Source organism: Pseudopipra pipra, chromosome 11, assembly GCF_036250125.1.
Source record: "Pseudopipra pipra isolate bDixPip1 chromosome 11, bDixPip1.hap1, whole genome shotgun sequence".
Classification (NCBI taxonomy): Eukaryota; Metazoa; Chordata; class Aves; order Passeriformes; family Pipridae; genus Pseudopipra; species Pseudopipra pipra.
In genome coordinates, this window is record NC_087559.1 from 20,910,248 (window position 1) to 20,923,496 (window position 13,249).

Sequence of the window (13,249 nt, forward strand, 5' to 3'; positions counted from 1 at the left end):
GGCACAGCACTGAGAGAAGGGGGAGAAAAGGCAACAGACAGCCAGTGCTCATTCTGGGCTTCCCCAAATAATTAGAAGACTTGCAATAATTTACCATGGAATAGGCAAATCCTGGCAGCAGGACCCCTGGGCTGAGCTGGTGGGTGTGACACAACATCTGATGTTGTGGTGAGGCAGATGAGAGAGAGTCTGGCAGCTCATCTGCTCCTTTGCAACGTCTATTAACTCTGACAGCTCTTGGCATCAGGCCATGACCAATATGCCCAAAAAATAAAAGCCTAATGGGACATAACTTAGACACAGACTCTTAGCACAGGCATGGTGAAGTACAGACAACAGTAGAAAATATTTAGAAGAACTTTGTTGTTCTACTGCTCTGCACTGGGCGCCCACAAAGTCAGGACTGACTCAAGGGAGTCTTGGTAAATCACAATTTCATTCATGTGTACACAGAAAGTAAGAGCCCACCAAAGACATTCCCTGTAACAGTTTTTTATCAAAGGTTTCTGTTTCTTCCTTTCCTGAGACAGGGAAAACTGACAGAGAAAGGAGAGCTTCATCAGCTCTCCCTCTTCAGTACACCTAACCTACACAGGACTTCCAGTCATGGCTTGATTAATGCAGCACATCCCACTTTCTGCTTAGGGATATAAAAAGATAAGAGGCTTGCCTTTATTTTTAACCAGTGACTCATTCTTACCTTGCATCTCTTTAGAAATATGGAAAGAGAAACAAACTGCTCAGATGGCTCTTTGGAGTTTTCAAAACCAGAAATAAATGACACTGAATCACCATCTTGGTTCACAATTGGTCTTTTAACTGGTTCATTTTTACCAAAATGGGTCTGATGGACTGCACCCCAAATACCCTGAGAGCACCTACATCCTTTGTCTTATTTTTTTTTCCTATTTGACATATTAATTTCTCTGGAAATAACCCGATTCCCAGAGCACTGCTCTGCAACTCCTTCAGTGTGTTTTTGTTATCTGGGGGCTGTGCTGCTTCTCTCCCACCCCAGAAGGGTTGTGCTGGAGGAGAGGCTCCCACTTCACACCATCCCAGCAAATCAAAGTACAGTCAGTCAAGAGCAAAACTGAACTCCTAAAACCCTCCCACGGATAAAACAAAACAGCAGGCATTTTACCACTTCAAGAATGTCCCATTCTTGGGTGAGTATAGCATCGGCAGCTCTGTTTTCACTGTACTTTTCCTAAAATGCTTCCTGACTTGTTGCAGAACCAATGCAAACACAAGGGCAAGGGGAGGCAGGGCCAAAGAGTTTTGTGTTTCTCTGCACCACGTTGGCCACTTCTCCTCTCTTCAGGGCTGTCGATTCAGTTGGAAAAAAACCCCTCTAACAAACCTACCTGCATCTGTCTGCAACAGTATCTATATCTGCCAGAGTGGCTCCATCTGCAGCAGCAGCTGCCACTGGATCTACCTTCATTTTGGCACCTGCATCTTGCAATAATCTTTATACCTGCACAGGCATCTGCAGTGCTGTGTGTGTCTGCTGTTGCACCTGTGAGGACATCAGCTTCTGCAGTGGCTTCTGCAATATGATCTCAAATAATTTTATCAGCCCCTCTATGCTGGTTGGAAAAGGTGAGGAGGTGCAGCAGGAGCTCCATGGTAGGATGGTAGCAGGGGAGTTAAGGGGTGTGTTAATGATGATCTCCCGACAGGTAACCTTGAATACCACAGGAGAAAGGATGGTTCCCAGGACAGCACAAGATTCCTGGAAAATATCGAGGGGGGACTTCAATGACTGTTAAGACTGTGTGGAGACACATTCAGCTGGGCAGGAAGTGATACTGAAGTTGAGATGAGTGCCTCACTCTCAACCCTGCTGGCAGGAGAGACTTTTAGTTTTTAGGACAATTTAGCAATGCAGTTGCAAACCCCTTTGTGCTTAGCAATTTACCCTTTGGCGCTTCGAGGCACTGTACAGCTCGTGTGTTTTTCTTGGAGGAAAAAGTCACCCATGAAGGGAACTTCATGAAACTGGATACTCAAACTGCTCCAGTTACAGAGGTTCTTCAAACATGCAGCTGCACACAGGTGTCCTCTCATATACTTTCCATCCTAGCTTACCTTAATCACAACCCTGCCAAAATGGAAGTCCCCATGAACACAAGTCAAAGGGGCAAAACATCCTGCAGAAGGACCCTCTGGGTCCTCTCTGTGACTACTTGGAGCCCTCTCCAACCAGGAATGGGAAGAATGTGGCTTCAACATATCCCATCTGTGGACTTCCCAAGATAAACACCAAGATCTCACCTGGACATGTGAGTAGTATTTCTCCAGCCCTTCATTCAGACAAAACAAACATTTCTTTCTTTTTACTCTGCTTTGCTGGTTGTAAATCAGCTCACTGCTTGAAAGAGCTGTAGAAGTTCTCAGAAAGGTGGCAGCTGTTTGCAACTGCTAAGGAGGGCCACCTCCTGGTGAAACTCACTCCTTGACTTGAGAAAAAGGCCAGAACTTAACTGTTTCTGTGCTGTTCTCTGCCTTAGGTGGTTATTCCACTGGGAAGTACAACAGACACATCTATAAACACCCACCTATGCAGTCCACGTTCTTCTGGCAGAGGGCCCTCAAAGCAGATGACCCTCTAGGTGAGTGAACTCTGGGAAATACAGAGATTTGCATCTTGACAGTCCTCTAATGACAATCTGGGGGTCTGTTTTTCTACCAGAACTAGTTCAAAGCCAATGCAGCAGGACACAGTTTTTTCCTGACAGACATCCTCTATAACCCACGGGCGTTTCATAAGGTAACACTGTTTCTGGCTTTGCTTGGGAAGTAGGAGACACAAAACCCCTGTGTCACAGCTTGTCTTGGCAAGACCTGTGTGATGGTCACAGATGTGGCTGTCCCGGGCCAGGAGCTGTGCAAATCCCAGCAGAAAGCTCCTTTCTAAGGCACTCCCAAACATAGGACAGGGACACTGATTTGCTTTAACCCCCACAAGAAGCTCAGCCCCACGCAGCTGCTTGTTCTGTCCCTCCCAGTGGGATGGAGAGGAGGATCAGAAGGATAAAGGTGAAAAAACTCCTGGGTTGAAGTAAACACAGTTGAATAGGTAAAGCAAAAGCTCATTCCCCATCTCCTATGGGCAGGCAGGTTTTCAGCCATCCACAGGACAGCAGGGCTGCTTTACACAGAATGGTGCCTTGGGAAGCCACACACCAGTCACTCTGGACATTCCCCCTCCTTGGTCCTTTCTGTCAAGCAGAGGGTAGCTCATAAACTGAAGATCAGGGTTGGAACCCTTCTGTGCCTTCCATCAACATACACTCAACCTACATTGTTCATCCTGAGCTGTGGCAAAGGGCTGTGTGAGGATGAGGAAGACTTGGCTTTCTGCATTTAATTTTTATGTTGCAAAAACACTGCAAGATAATAACCAGGTGAGAGCACTGAAATCAAAATGGTAAGCAGTGCAGATGGCTCTAACAGCACATTTTCACCTGATTGCCTTGAAAAAAGCATACTTGAGATCCTGACTGCTCACTTTTGCCCTGAGATAGTCCCATTCCTCATCTGGAAGCCACTGTGTGCCAGGCTGAGGACAGATACAACCCACACAGATCGCAATCAGAGCTCAACCTGCACCAGCAGTGCTGTGCACTCTCAGCAGCCAATGGAACATCCTGGAGACAGAGACTTGCCTCCAAGGCCAGAGCCCATCTCTCGGCCCCCATTTTGCACAGAAAAGGTTTGCTTATCTCCGTGCCCAGCCAGAATCACAGCTGCTTGGCATTATCTCTTGTAATGCATTGTGCTTAAATACCACAGGCAAGTCCGGCCGGGGGCTGGATCCGAGGACCTGGGGAGTCGGAGGCTGGATCCGAGGACCTGGGGAGTCGGAGGGAAGCCCTGGGCAGCCGCTTGGGAACAGGGAGCGGGGTTTGGATAGGGCCGGGGATCGGGGAAATGCGGCCCCGCCCCGCCCCTCTCGCCCCACAACCTGCCCAGCGACCGATGACGCAGTGAGGAGTGCGGATTCCATTGGCGAATGAGCCGCGGCGTAGCCAATGGAAGCGCGGGGTGGGGCGGCCGGAGATCTACCTGGCACCAGGTGACGTCAGATGCAGGGCGGATCACCATTGGCGGGTGGCTCGGGTGCGGTCAGGCAGGGACCCTGGGTAGGGGACACGGGAACATGGGGGGGACGTGACAAGGGAACAGGTAGGGCTGGGCAGGGGGAAAAGGGGACAGGCAATTTGAGATGAGGAAGGGGCCAGGGCTAGGGCTGAGGATGTGCGGGGAGAGGGAAGGATGTGGGAGTGGGAAAGGAGGAAGGAAATGGAGGAAGGACACAGTGGGAAGAGGGGTGAGGAGGCGTGCGAGGGCGGGTGAGGGGGAGCCCCTTGCTCATGCAGGTCACCGGAGGCTGCTGACCAGACCCCGCTTTTCTACCCGCGGTGCAGACGGGTGTGCCGCCTGGCCATGGGCTGCATCCGCCATCCTGATCCGGGAATGGGGCTCCGGGGTATCCCCGTTGTGTCCCGTGCTCTCGGCTCGCAGCTCCCGCAGGAGAGCAGGGGGTGAGCGAGGCGGGACAAGGGCAGCTCCCACCTGCTGTGGCCTGGAGACGGTGGAACTGGTGTAGCCGGGTGAGGAGGAGACCTCCCCTGCCCCCGTAGCCCCGGATGGCCCCAGGGAGGGATGTGCAGCCGTGGTCAGCAGTGGCCAGGCTGCCTTGGAGCTGCCTCGAGGAGGAAGGAGAGAGAGGGGCTGTGGGTGTGCAGGAGGCCATGGCTGGAGCTTCCATCAGAACATGACCCACCATCCCCCAGGCACCTGCACGGACTTCTCCTGACATGCCAGGGGAAGACCAACTAGACCAACTCCAGGGAAAGGGAGAGTCTTCCTGGCTGCCATGGGGAGTCTCTGCAGTGTGCTGAGGGGTTTCCTGGGAAGAACTCTTGAGTAAAGGAGGGTGAGAGGCACAGGAGCCCCACGCAGCAGGGGAAGTTTGTAGCTGTTTAATGCCACGGTTTTCCAGAACAAAACAGTGTCGGTGCTGATGGGTGAGAGGTGGGACATGAAATGAACAGGGAGAGCGGCCGGCTGTTTCTGAGTGAGCAACCAGGCCTCAGCTGATGAATTCCCGGGTCTCCCATGTAGCCTCATTACCTCTCCTGCAAGGGGGGACACCGTGAGCTGCACTGAGAGCCAGGGAGTTCACCCCTGTGGAGCTGTCGCTCCTACAACCCCTGGCCTGACCCACCTGCCCGTAAATCTTAGAGCAGGCAATGGGAAGGAGAGTTCACCTGCGCTTCCACCACCAAAATCCCCCGGCAGAGGCTGTGGAACCCAGGAGCAGCACTGCGATGGTGATGCTGATGGTTGGAGCTGTGCTGAGATTCTCTGGGAGAGGGGGAGAAAAGGGTGACCGTGTAAGGGTGGCAGTGCCAGTCAAGAGCTGCCCCTCACAGGGCCAGGGGCTGCTGCCTGCAACCCTGCTGTCCCCCCGGGTGGCACCTACCCCAGGGGACGAGGAGGCTGCGGGTGCCCAGGCTGCGGTGGCGCACGCGGCAGGCGTAGCTGTGCCCGTCCTGGGGGGCCACGGCCAGGACGCTGGAGAGCTGGTAGGTGAGGTCAGCGTTGGGCAGGACGGGGCTGGTGTTGAGCTGCGGGCCCGGAGGCACCTCGTGGCCATCCCTCAGCCAGGCCACGCTGATGGGCCGGGGGTAGAAGGCGGTGACATGGCAAACCAGCAGCAGCTGGTGTGGGCTGGGCGTGCGGGCAAAGACCGTGGCCACGGGCAGCTCTGGGGGGTGGGAGCAAAGGGGTGGGGGAAGCCCTGGTTGGGCACGGCTTGGCCCCAGGGCTTTGGGGTGGCTGTGGCAGGGTCAGGGTGGTCTCACCTTGTCTCTCCAGAGTGGCCCTCCCGTACTTGTTCAGGGTGCGGATTTGGCTCTGGCAGATGAAGGACAGGAGGTGCTCCAGGAGGACTTTGACGGACGTTGCACTGTTTAGGTCCGTGATGACCTGCTCTGCCAGCTGGGACGCCTGCTGCATCTCCCAGCGCTCTTCATCCACCTCAAAAGCTACAAGGTCTTTGCCACCCTCCCCGACATGCAGGAAGCCCCAGCTTGATGTGTTGGGGTGCAGCTCACAGCCCGCACGGATTTGGACCACCAGAGGGTCTGCCAAGGGCAAAGCCAGCGGAGAGGTCCCGTGAGTGTGTGGCACATGGGTGGCACGAGGCGGGATGTGACTGAGGGCACGTGGAAGGGTGCGATGGGCAGCAGGGTGCAATGGGCAGCAGGGTGCAATGGGCAGCAGGGTGCAATGGGTAGCAGGGCACGGGGCCATGCTTCAGGAAACCCCAGACACCTTGCAAACCCTCAGGCCCCTTGGAAGGATGGAGTGAATACCAGGCCAGTTAGTGTGGGGGTGCTTGTTTAAAAAGAATACTGTGCCCCAAAATATTTGCCCTCAATTTTCTCTTTCATGATCTTTGCTATGTGAGTCCTGCAGCCCCAGTAAATTTTGTGGCAACTCCCTGGTGTGCAGAGGGGGTCCCTGTGCCAGATGGCAGAAGCCCCAAGGGGTTTCAGGTCTGCTGCCTTCCCTAGTCCTGCAAGTCATATGCCCCAGCAGCTGCAGCGTTACACTTTCAGGAGCTGTTGCACCCTATGAAACGCCCCCTAGATGCCACCCTGGTGGAGGAGGGCACAGCCTGAACCTGGGGAGAGGTGCCAGGGCTCTGACTGGAGTTGTTCCCATACTCACAGTCCATTTCTGTCTGCTGGACTTTGTCGTGCACATATCGGACCATATTGCGCAGAGCCATTTGACTTTGGGACATCAGCTTCTCGGTGTCACCCTCGGCTGCAGCCTGGCTGACCCAGGGCCAGTGGAAGTGGATGCTCCAGTTGGCAGGATCCAGTGCAAAGATGGGCACATCCCCCAGGACTCCCGTCGCTGACACCTCGGCAGAGGCCATGTCAGCAAAGAGGCCGGTCAGGAGGTACTGGAGAACCTGTGGCTCTGCTGGAAAGGAGGATGGGGATGAGAAGGGGCGTAAGAAGGAGATGAGTGGAGGGGCTAGGGGAGAAACAAGGGATTCAGACTAGATACAAGGAAGAAATTTTTTACTGTGAGGCTGGTGAGACACTGACACAGATTGCCCAGAGATGGGATGGATGCCCCATCCCTGGAAACATTCAAGAGCAGGTTGGATGGAACTCAGAGCAACCTGATCTAATGGAAGATGTCCCTTCCCATTGCAGGTGGGGTTGGACTGGATGGTCCTTAAAGGTCCCTCCCACCCCAAACCATTCCGTGGTTCTATGATTCTGTGCTCTTCAGCCTGCTCAGGGTAGCTTTCCTGGCTGAACTTCCTCTGCCTTTGCTGCTCCTTTTCCTTCTCTATTTTACTTGCAACGAATTGTTTCTCTCCTGCACGGGATTTCAGGCATTTTGTCCCCTCCCTGCCTCCCTCCTGCCCAGCGCTGCTGTCTGACTGTGTAGAGCAGATGAGGGGGCACCTCACTGCTTGTTTGGGGTGATGCTCCCCCCAGAAGAACACCTGTGCCAGGACCTGTATCTGCCAGAGACCTGTGCCTGGTGCAGAGGACATGGAGGATGGAAAAGAGCATTTTATCCAGGTTTGGGAGCTCCCTGACAGGAGAGCAGTGCAGCACATCTCAGAGATCAATCCTGCCTTCCCGTGTGTGATGCTGCCCACCCCAGAAGCACAAGGTCTCACGGGGTTGTTTGTGGTAAAATGCTCGTACAACAGCAGTGCCTGAAACACCCTCTTGCAGGTGCAGCTCCACAAGAACGAGGGGCTGCTGGAAGGGGCCCACGGCAGCACGTGGGGCTGATTCCCCCTTGGCACTCATGGGCTCCCTGCAGGGGGAAGACATCATGGGGGGAACCTCAACACCCAAAGCCTGGCTAGGGACCTTGGTCTCTCTTCTGCTTGTGTGCCCAAGGCCCTGTGTCAAGCCAGTGGGGTAGAAGTCCAGAGCTGGGGGCAAGAACAGAGAGGGTGGGCAGGGACAAAACACCTTTGGGTCCTGCATTGTGGGGGGCAGCCCTTTGATGCTGGGGATCACCCCCCCCATGCAAGGGACAGTGGCCTCCTCTGAGGAACCTGTATGGTCCTCTGACAGAGTGGTTTGGGTGAGTCAGGGCTCCCACTTACCTTCTGGGTCTGCCCACATCCCAGGGAGGAGGAGGGGAAGAAAGAGGAAGAGGTGAGGGGGCTGCATGGTGCATGCAGGGGCTGAAGAAGCAGCAGCAGTGACTGTGGGAAGAGGAAGAACGTTGGGGTCCAACGCTTCAGCCCAGCCCAGCAGTCACTGCGGCAGCTCTGCACCAATGGGAGCGCAGTGAATGTGCTGGGGTGAGGGCTGGGGACGTGTGGGACGGATGAGAGCTGAAATAATGTCTCGAGCATGAAGTGCTGTGACAGGCTGGGCCTGGAGAAAGCCCAGCCAGGAGCAAAGAGAGTCCCAGGAAGCATCGCTAGGAGAAAGCAGATGTTCAAGGGTCCCCCTGGCTCCCCCTCCCCACCAATGGTACCTTGTCCTATCCCAGTTCTTGTGGGGTGCATCAGCTCCAATGGAGGGGATGATGGCTTTTGGATTTCAGCCCTGACTGGTTGCTGTCCTCCCAGCCTCCACATGGCAAGAAGGGACGCTTTGTGTCCCCCCCTCTGGCACCTCCAGCTCAGGCTGCTCCTGCACCACCTGCCTAACCCTGGGGATAGGATCCCAGGGAGGAGGTGACAAACAGTTCCTGACTAACCCCAAGCTGTGGGATGTTGCTGGAGAGCCCCATCTCTGCCCTAAATGCCCCCAGGAGAGGGCCCAGGGGTGGGTCTGGCACTCCCCTTTCTTTTCTACCAACTTTGGTGCCAATGGGGACAGAGCAGGGGAATGGCTCCCACTGTTTCTGTTCCCACGCACAGGGGACTCTTGGGGAGGGGGACAGGATTCTGCACCAGTGTCCAGTGGTACAGTGGAGGCACAATGGTGAGCCAGCCTCACACCCCCAATGTCCCTGATCCACTGCTCCTCCCCAGCTCCTCCCCTCAACACGTAGTTTCTCTTCCCCTTCCCACGCTGGGAGTGAAGGCAGAACTGAAACCACAGCTGAGGGGAAATGTGAGGGGTGCACCTCAGTATGTCCAAACACGAAACCCCTTCCCTTCCATGGAGCTGTCCCAGTGAGAAATAGGGTTGCTGTGGTGGCCTGGTGTGCAAGTTCCCAGCTGGCTTCCCGCCACGTCTCCGAAACTTGACAACAAAGGCCTGCTTCCCAGAGAGGGAATTAAAAACCCAGCAGCCAAAGCTATAGCAAAAATATATATATTTTACATATAAGACAGATATATACAATGAGAATATTATATACTATAACCCCAGAAACCCTAAATAGCTTCCTAAAAGGGAAGAGGGGGAGGGAGAAGGGAAAAGGACAAAATAGGACAAAAAGGGGCAAGAACCAAACAAGTCTACGCAATCTAAAAACCCGGTAACCAGCAAACTGAAGAACTAGCAAAATCTCACCACTTCCCTTGAGAGAATCAGGATGGCTGGACACGGCCCAGCACTGTCCCCTCACGCGTGGCAGATAACAGCAGTCGCTGGAGGCCTCAGCTGCAGATAAGCCAGGCCGAGACAGGGACCCACTGTTCTCGAACCTCACCAGAAAGGAAGAGGGCTTTATTTATACCTCAACTTACGTAAAGGAATAGCATGGAATACTTCCGTGATCACCTTCCTAGTTCCTTCCTGGTTACAAGCTGGTCTCCAGGAAGGCCTAGAGTGAAACCATCACACTGGGTAGGCCCAGAAATGGCAACAACTTCCCCAGCAGCGGCACCCAGGGGATGTCCAGATATGCCACCACAAAGTTCCCTTGGAGCCACCAGTGCTGGGCCCAGAGGGGAGTGTTTGGCTGGTGGGATGGCAAAGAGCAGCCTTGGGGCAGTGAAGGGAGGAAAGGGGCAGAGGCACTTTTGTTCACACTGTCCTGTGAGGTGACCACTTTTCCCCATGATCCCCCCTAAGATGAGTGTTGGTCACTTCTTGCTGAGCAGCTGAGGGGCCGTTCTCAGCCCTCTGAGGGGCCGTTCTCAGCCCTCTGTCCTGTGCAGGTGCACATGACACTGCTGGTGCCTGGGTCTCTGGTAGGACAGGAGCAGGCACCTGCTTTGTGCTGGTGGTCACAATGTGTTCAGCCCCCTCTGAATTTTCTCCAGATGTTTCCCACTGTCACAGGGGATCAGAAGTACTTCTTTAGCCATTCCTCTTCTCTATGGAATGTACTTCTCCTCGTGGTTTTGTTTTTGTTTGGTTGGTTTGTTGGTTTATTTTCTTCTTTCTTTCTTGCTCACAACTTCTTTGTCCTTCACATTGTCCCTTTGTCTGGTCAGAAAATAACCCAAGGGGACAGGGAGCCCTGCCCACACCCGAGGGTTTCATCTGTCTGTCCCAAGTCAGCAAGGGCTGGGAGAGGCTTGGTGTCACCCCTCATGCTGCAAGGTCCTTGAGCCCTGTGGTGCCAGCAGGGGACTCTGGCTGCCAGGAAAATGTAGTCCTGCCACCAGCATCATTGTTTCCAGGGTCTGGCCGAGGGGGAACAAAGCCCAGCAGAGCTGTGGTGGATACAGCCACAGGCCAGCTGGATTTTCTGGCTCCCCCATGGCTGCCAGACTTATCTTGGGGAATTGTGCAGGGAAACCAAAGCTTTTGAAGCTCTGTGTTTAAGTTGGTTGGAAGCATGAACTAAATGCCTTCCTGTGTCTGTCTGAACTCTGCTGTCTTCAGTGGGACATGGGCTTCCTTTTCCTCCTTTCTTAGAAGCCTTGGGGGCACTTTACCCCCATGTGCACAGTTACTTGTTTCCATGCAGTATGTAAGAACATGTTCATATATGCACAGGCACGCCTGTACTTTTTTTCCCCCTTGCCTTGGTGTTTCCTGCAATTAGTGCCAATAATTCAGTGGTGCTCTGGCTTCCCTTTGGAATCATAGAATCATAGAATAGATTAGGTTGTAAAAGACCTCCAAGATCATCAAGTGCAACCCCTTGATCCAACTCCATTTACTATATCATGGCACTAAGGGCCACGTCCAATCTATTTTTAAAAACCTCTAGGGATGGTGAATCCACCACCTCTCTGGGTAGGAAGTTCCAATGCCTGATAACCCTCTCTGTAAAGAATTTCTTCCTAACATCTAACTTAAACCTCCCCTGGCAGAGCTTGAGCCCATGTCCCCTTGTCCTTGCAGCTGATCAAAACCTCCCCCAAGGCCATTCAACTGCTGAGGAAAGGCACATGATCTTAGTGAAACTATTGATTTTATTATACACATCTGCACATGTTCTACACATCTCCCACATATTATACCAGAGTTTCAGTGTTACTCAGCACTTTGTAAAGCCATTTGTGGCCAGGTTCTGTTAGTCTGCGTGGAACAGTTCAGTCTCAGCACAAAGACTTCTGGAATATGGTTAATCAAGGCAGTTTTTAGGACAAAAAATCACCTAGAAAATGGCAGTGGAAGGGTACAGCTTTCCACCTAGTGATCAAAGTGTTCTTGTACGAGAAGTGGGAGAAATTGGCTGTGGGGATTTAGGTGCCCTAGAGCCTCAGTGGGTGCCTAAGGCAGTGGCACAAGAGGTGTAAAAAGTGAGGAGGTCTCAGACCTGTGTCTGTGTCTGCTTAGCAAATTCAAGTGAGTCAGAAGCCACCCAGATTTTTCCTCTGCATCTCTGAGTCGAGTTAGTCTTGCAATCTTGAAGCAGAAGAAGGTAATTCTTGTCCCTGTTGGCTGAGAGGTGCCAGGAGGGAATGGGGACAGTTGTCTCCCTTCTGGGCTAAGCTTCTTTGCTCAGGATGGAGTTCCTGGACTCTGGTTCCTCTTCCACTGGTGCTTTCTGAAAGGAGAGGGGGACAGCTGACGGCTGCTGCAGGGCAGAGACCTTGTAGGGGTGCAGAGAGGAGCTGGCAGGGCTGAAGCCAGAGCTGGGCTGCCCAGTGCAGAAATGCCCTGGGGCATCCCCTGCCCTCCTGTCCCTGTGCTGCTGTGTGGGGCAGGAGGAGACTCACCTGCGTGTCCACAGGCAAAGCAGCATCAGGGCAGCAAGAGCCACGGCTCCCAGCAGCCCGGCCACGAGCCCTGTGATGAGCAGCAGCTGTGAGTTGCCTGGGCAATAGAAGGAGGGGCTGCCATGACCTTGCCGGGCTTTGCTCCATGGCAGCGGGTGGGCGGCTGGGGCGCCCCTTGCCGTGCCCCCGGGTGGCACCTACCCCAGGGGACGAGGAGGCTGCGGGTGCCCAGGCTGCGGTGGCGCACGCGGCAGGCGTAGCTGTGCCCGTCCTGGGGGGCCACGGCCAGGACGCTGGAGAGCTGGTAGGTGAGGTCAGCGTTGGGCAGGACGGGGCTGGTGTTGAGCTGCGGGCCCGGAGGCACCTCGTGGCCATCCCTCAGCCAGGCCACGCTGATGGGCCGGGGGTAGAAGGCGGTGACATGGCAAACCAGCAGCAGCTGGTGTGGGCTGGGCGTGCGGGCAAAGACCGTGGCCACGGGCAGCTCTGGGGGTGGGAGCAAAGGGGTGGGGGAAGCCCTGGTTGGGCACGGCTTGGCCCCAGGGCTTTGGGGTGGCTGTGGCAGGGTCAGGGTGGTCTCACCTTGTCTCTCCAGAGCTGCCCTGCCGTAGCTCAGGAACATCTCCAGGGCATTGACACAGCTATCCTTGAAGATGCCCTTCGCTGCCTCAGCGAGGGTGGTTTCGTTCTGGAGGACATCCCTGATGTACCGTGCCAGGTCGGTGTCCTGGGAGAGGGTCCAGGTGGAACTGTCTGTGTCCAAGCTGAGGAAGTCCTGCCCATTGAAGCCCACATAGAGGAAGACCCGAGAGGTCCTGTTGGGGTAGAGCTTGCAGCCTGCCATGGACTGAGCCACAAAGGGGTCTGGAGGGGCCAAGAGGGGAGAGAGGTTGCCTGAGGGGCTGGGATTGCCTTCCTGCAGGCATGATCAGTGCCAGCACTTGCCAGATCCTTCCCCACTCCCCAGCTTCTGTTTAGAGAGGTTACACAGTGAAGAGTGGATACTCACAGGGCACATCCTTCTGTATGGCCCCTTGGTTCATCAGGAGGTTGAAATTATGAAAATAGGCCTTGAACATGTTGTCAAGTGTGTCCCACTGACTGCGGGGCAGGGCTGGACGCACCCAGGGCTGGCAGAAGTGGATGTCCCAGGTGTGCTTA

The 13,249-nt window shown here is 54.5% G+C and overlaps 2 protein-coding genes across 6 annotated transcripts; both read right to left on the bottom strand.

Annotated features, from left to right (window-relative positions):
* Positions 1 to 4,974: 4,974 nt before the first annotated feature.
* Positions 4,975 to 8,463, bottom strand: LOC135420536 (T-cell surface glycoprotein CD1b-3-like). Of its 5 annotated transcripts, none has more exons than XM_064668135.1 (6): positions 8,171 to 8,463; positions 6,751 to 7,008; positions 5,880 to 6,161; positions 5,498 to 5,782; positions 5,283 to 5,379; positions 4,975 to 5,150 (listed from the first exon to the last, which is right to left on the bottom strand). In XM_064668135.1, exons 1-6 carry the CDS (start codon positions 8,235 to 8,237, stop codon positions 5,105 to 5,107), a joined length of 1,035 nt encoding a protein of 344 aa, XP_064524205.1. In that variant the 5' UTR covers positions 8,238 to 8,463; the 3' UTR covers positions 4,975 to 5,104. The 5 variants fall into 5 exon arrangements, with proteins under 5 accessions (XP_064524205.1, XP_064524207.1, XP_064524206.1 ...); XM_064668137.1 differs by having other exon boundaries at positions 5,240 to 5,379; positions 5,498 to 5,597; positions 6,751 to 7,011; positions 8,171 to 8,462; XM_064668136.1 differs by having other exon boundaries at positions 5,240 to 5,379; positions 6,751 to 7,011; positions 8,171 to 8,460.
* A 3,650-nt stretch (positions 8,464 to 12,113) lies between these two features.
* On the bottom strand, positions 12,114 to 13,054 carry LOC135420537 (T-cell surface glycoprotein CD1b-3-like). Its single transcript, XM_064668139.1, has one exon. It carries the CDS (start codon positions 12,930 to 12,932, stop codon positions 12,114 to 12,116), a length of 819 nt encoding a protein of 272 aa, XP_064524209.1. The 5' UTR covers positions 12,933 to 13,054.
* Positions 13,055 to 13,249: the final 195 nt, after the last annotated feature.

Bases quoted from the DNA above. Each gene is read 5' to 3' on its own strand.
- LOC135420536 (XM_064668134.1), bottom strand. From the start codon at position 8,237: ATGCAGCCCCCTCACCTCTTCCTCTTTCTTCCCCTCCTCCTCCCTGGG. The intron at 7,012-8,170 runs GTAAGTGGGAGC...CCTCCTTTCCAG, and splicing joins GATGTGGGCAGACCCAGAAG to CAGAGCCACAGGTTCTCCAG. The intron at 5,380-5,497 runs GTAGGTGCCACC...CCCCTCTCCCAG, and splicing joins CAGCCTCCTCGTCCCCTGGG to AGAATCTCAGCACAGCTCCA.
- LOC135420537 (XM_064668139.1), bottom strand. From the start codon at position 12,932: ATGGCAGGCTGCAAGCTCTACCCCAACAGGACCTCTCGGGTCTTCCTC.